Below are 4,759 nucleotides of genomic sequence, written 5' to 3'. Positions count from 1 at the left end.
CGCCGTGCAGGGGACGGGAGACCTACAGAAGCTCACTTCAGTGACTGTGTGGTAGAGTTTTAATATGTATAGTACATTGTTGTTAAGTATAGCCTGGAAACAGAATTAATGAAATCTGGAAACTGCAGGAATCTGGATGAAATGTTTAATTTCAGCAACTTTTTCGACTCAGAAACTTTATAATGTGAAGAAAACAATCAGAGCACAAACATGCACCAGTCAAATTATATTAAACTGCTCTCTTGGTGTATGTTTTTAATATGTTTTCTTAATTAAAGATTTATTTTATTTATTTTTTAATAGAGCGGTTGGCAGCACGCCACCATTAAAGAGAAGCCAGAGCGTTTGGTAAATAATTGTGGCTCAGAATTGGGGATGCTTTTTAATAAAATTTGGGAAACACCCAACTGTACGTTCATACAGGTTGGAAAGGAGGAATTCGGCCAACAACTGGATAGCTGGCCAATCACAGCACGCCTCGCTTTTTCAGAACGATGAGTTTTGTAAAAATCGACACGTTTCAGAAAGGCGGGGCATAGAGGAGAAACAATAATGTACAGTATGTGGAAAATAATGTGTTTTTTTAACCTTAAGCCGCATAAACACATTTCATTACACCAAATACACAAAATAATGTTCTTTTTAGCAACATCATATGACCCCTTTAAACATTTTCCCTTCATACTTATAATGTCTGAATTCATTTTGTTTTCACTTTCATCAATCCAATCTAAGAAAACCTCACAGTGATTGGTGATGTTCCACTTGGCCTAAAAAATCTATTGGCTGGAATTTATAACCTTGAGTCGAGGCAAATTTTCATTTAACAATTTATCAGTCAAAGTCCAAACATGCGGGCTGTAGTTCTTCTGCTCCTTGAAGTTAATCTCGCCTGTGCTGGTGAGTAAATGGTTTAAAGTTAACTGTGTTTAAGTAAACAGTATGATTTGATATTTCAAAGTTATACACTAAAACCATATATAGTAGCTGTGGAGTCCAATAATTATATTTAATAGGCCAAAACAAATTTGATTGTGTTAAACATGATGTTCTGTCTCAAAGTTATGAGTTTTTATAACAGGATCAGTTTCATTTGTAACCTGAATGCAGTGGTGTGTCCAGAGTTATGAATCAGTTTTTTTGTTGTTGCTGTTTTTTGTTTTTTTTTGGTCCATTTAATGGAAGTCAGTGGGGTCCAGTTTTGTTTTTGGACTCCATGTTCAATTGTATATGGACAAAACTGTTTTAAAATATTTATAATAACTATAAATGTATTTTAAAATAGTGTGTGTGTGTGTGTGTGTGTGTGTGTGTGTACCTGTTTTTCTATTCTGGTGGGGACTTAAACCTGAATACACACAGACTCATGCGGACTCGTGTCATGGTGGGGACCTAAATTGAGGTAAACAAGCTAATAAATCACACAGAAGTAAGTTTTTTGAAATTCTAAAAATGCAGAAAGTTTCCTGTGAGGGGTAGGTTTAGGGGTAGGGTTGGTGTAGGGCGATAGAAAATACGGTCTGTACAGTATAAAAACCATTACGCCTATGGAGAGTCCCCACAAGGATAGCAAACCAGACGTGTGTGTGTGTACATGGGAAAAAAAATGTAAACATTGTTTGTCCACAGGAACACACTCTCTGAAATACTTCTTCACTGCTGTGTCTGGAGACATTGACTTCCCAGAATTCACTATTGTTGGTCTGGTCGATGAAGAACAGTTTATTTACTTTGACAGCAATATGAAGAAAGTTGTGCCAAAAACTGAGTGGATGAAACAGAAAGAAGGAGCCGATTACTGGGACACACAATCTCAGCTGGCAGCTGGAACTCATCAGGTGTTCAGAAACAACATACAAGTCGCAAAAGAAAAGTTCAACCACTCAACAGGTCTGTTCATCATGAACACACTCATAAATACACACAAAAAACAATAGAATACAGTGGTATTACTTGTATTGCAATGCTACCTCACACACTTGACCCCAAAATGTTTTTGAGCACTTTAGATACAAAATAAAAATTAATTATATGTAATAACAAAATATCAAGTGGCAATGAGAAAAATGATGCAAGGTTTGTTTTTTGCTTTTTTCAAACAAACTTCACCTTTAAGCAAATTGTTTAGTTTAGCATGTGGTCACCCTACCTGACATGCAAAAAAAATCTGACTGTATTTTTTTTTTCATATAATATAAATACATTGTCTGTGTTCCTCAGGTGTGCACACATTTCAGCTGACGTACGGCTGTGAGTGGGATGATCAGACTGGAGCAACAGATGGCTTTCGTCAGGAAGGTTATGATGGAGAGGACTTTATGTCTCTGGATTTGAAGGAGATGAGATGGATTTCACCAGTGCAGCAAGGATTCAGCACCCAGAACAAGTGGAACAATAACAGAGCTTATCTTGAGGGTAGAAAACATTACTTCAGCACTGAGTGCATTGAGTGGCTGCAGAAATATGTGGAGTACAGAAAGAGCAGCCTGGAGAAAACAGGTATATCCGTTCTTATCAAGTTGTGAGCAATGGCATATTTTCCTAAAACAATCTCGTTCTCTGGAGATCATGATTTAAAGGTGACATATCATGAAAATCTGACTTTTCCAGGTTTTAAGTGCTATAATCAGGTCCACGGTGCATCTACCAACCAAGGAAACGTGAAAAAGATTAACCCAGTAGTTTTATTTTGGTAAGCCTTTTTCTCTAAGCGTCTGATTTCACTCCCTTGGTGACGTGGCAAAGGGATCTCATTATAATATTACCGCCCCTTAATCTGCAAATGTAATACACCCACAGCGCCGTCATTGTGTTTTCGCAAGCGACAACGGTGTACAAGTTCTAATGCCATGGAGAAAGTTTGAGCAAAGCATGCTAACTGTTCTGTCTTTGGCTGCACAGACGAGCACAGAACACTGTTTAGAGTCCCAGCCTCAGAGGAGACAACAGAGCAGTGGATTTATTGATTTATTTAATGTATATTGCTGCTGCCACACAGATCTAAAATAAACCCGCGATTTTCCCAGCAGTTTACCTTCACAGACATAACCGACTGTTTTTGAAACTCATGTGTGTTTTTAACATAAACTTGTGTGTGAATGAGAACTTAGTTTTCTGTCTAAGTGCACAGGCCGCTTTCTGTCCATGTGCTTCAGATGTGTGCTCTCAGAAAACCGTATATCAGAAGTTTAAACTAATATGGTTTAAAACACATGATTTCAGTGCGATAAACATGATAATCAGAACTAAAACAGATGTTTTTAGCTGGTCCGAGCTGTAAAGGCCCAGCTCTATTCTGTAAAAGGGGGCGGGGAGCAGCAGCTTATTTGCATTTAAAGAGACAGGCCCGAAAAACAGCGTGTTTCTGCTTCCACTCAAAATAGGCATTTTCAAAATGATGTAATAAATGATCTGTGGAGTATTTTGAGCTGAAACTTCACAGACACATTCTGGGGACACCAGAGACTTATATTACATATTGTAAAAAGGGGCATAATATGTCTCCTTTAAAAAAAAAAAAAATTTTATTTACACATTCTGTTACTTTATAGGCCTTTAGGATTTTTAAGCATGATCAATCATACGGTTTTAGTGGAAATTAATAATGGATGTTTTTTAATAGAGCACCATTCATCCTGCATCCCAACCCCAGCTTTATTTTTATTTATTTATATTATTTATTAAATACTACATAGAATTCAAAGCAAAACAGAACTCATTAATTCTTTGTATTATTTTAGTAGAACCTTTTACCCAAAGTGACTACAGCAAAACGATTCATCTTAAAGAAACTCTAACATAATAAGTGCTGCAATACTATTTTTTTTCTGGCTAGAAAAGTGGGAGCTCATGCAGAAACTGTATGTAGATGTGAAGTGTTTTGCTGTAGTGGTTACAGCTCAGAGCTGGTAACAGCAAACTATTAATTATCACAATTTTTGGATTTAAGCTGAAGTTGCTTAACCCCAAGTTATCATTTTGGATGAAAGTATCAGCTACTGTAGTCCACTTGTGTATACTGGAGACTAAGCATGTCTGATTTCTGTGTGATTTGTAGCAGATGAAGGCTTGGCATCATTGTATTCTCTCTTTCAGTTTCTCCTCAGGTGTCTCTGCTGCAGAAGTCTTCCTCATCTTCAGTCTCATGTCATGCTACAGGTTTTTACCCCAGTGGAGTAACAATCAGCTGGATGAGAAACGGGCAAGAACATCATACGGATGTAGATCTTAGTGAAACTCTTCCCAATGAGGACAGGACCTTTCAGAAGACGAGCACCATCACAGTTACACCTGATGAGCTGAAGAAGAACCAGTACAGCTGTGTGGTGAAACATCAGGGCGAAACCATCAGAAAGATCCAGACAGAGAAAGAGATCAGGACAAACAGGGGTGAGAGAAGTTAAATAGGTGAACTATGAATACAGTGGTTATATGACTCACATAAAAAATGTTTTGGTGGTTTCTGACTGAAAAAAACAAAAGGTGTTTCATTGACAACAGTCCTATGATTTATTAACATGGATATTTATTGAAAAATTAAAACTATTAAATATTTCCACATAGTGAGGTAGATATGTGGGGGCGTGTTAGAACGAGCCGTTTTAGGGGGGCGTGGCAGAGTCTTAACTTTGATAAAGAATATCTCTTTGGTTTTGAGACTTTAGTCTTTGCAACTTCAGGGATCTTATCTATGCACAATCAGCTTGTAACACTCCAAAGAGAAAGGAAAACTTGAAATCGCATCATATGACCCCTTTAA

General features: G+C 37.4%; 1 protein-coding gene across 1 annotated transcript in view; it reads left to right on the top strand.

Annotated features, from left to right (window-relative positions):
* Window positions 1-851: 851 nt before the first annotated feature.
* LOC107554332 (BOLA class I histocompatibility antigen, alpha chain BL3-7-like) overlaps window positions 852-4,759 on the top strand; it is a 5,650-nt gene continuing 1,742 nt past the window's right edge. Inside the window, exons 1-4 of the mRNA XM_016236816.1 lie at window positions 852-900; window positions 1,630-1,890; window positions 2,221-2,499; window positions 4,096-4,389. Coding sequence (XP_016092302.1) covers window positions 852-900; window positions 1,630-1,890; window positions 2,221-2,499; window positions 4,096-4,389 — 883 coding nt within the window. The remainder of the gene's footprint in view (window positions 901-1,629; window positions 1,891-2,220; window positions 2,500-4,095; window positions 4,390-4,759) is intronic.

Source organism: Sinocyclocheilus grahami, unplaced genomic scaffold (assembly GCF_001515645.1).
Source record: "Sinocyclocheilus grahami isolate Dianchi unplaced genomic scaffold, SAMN03320097.WGS_v1.1 scaffold498.1, whole genome shotgun sequence".
NCBI lineage: Eukaryota > Metazoa > Chordata > Actinopteri > Cypriniformes > Cyprinidae > Sinocyclocheilus > Sinocyclocheilus grahami.
This window is presented reverse-complemented; position numbering and strand designations above follow the sequence as displayed.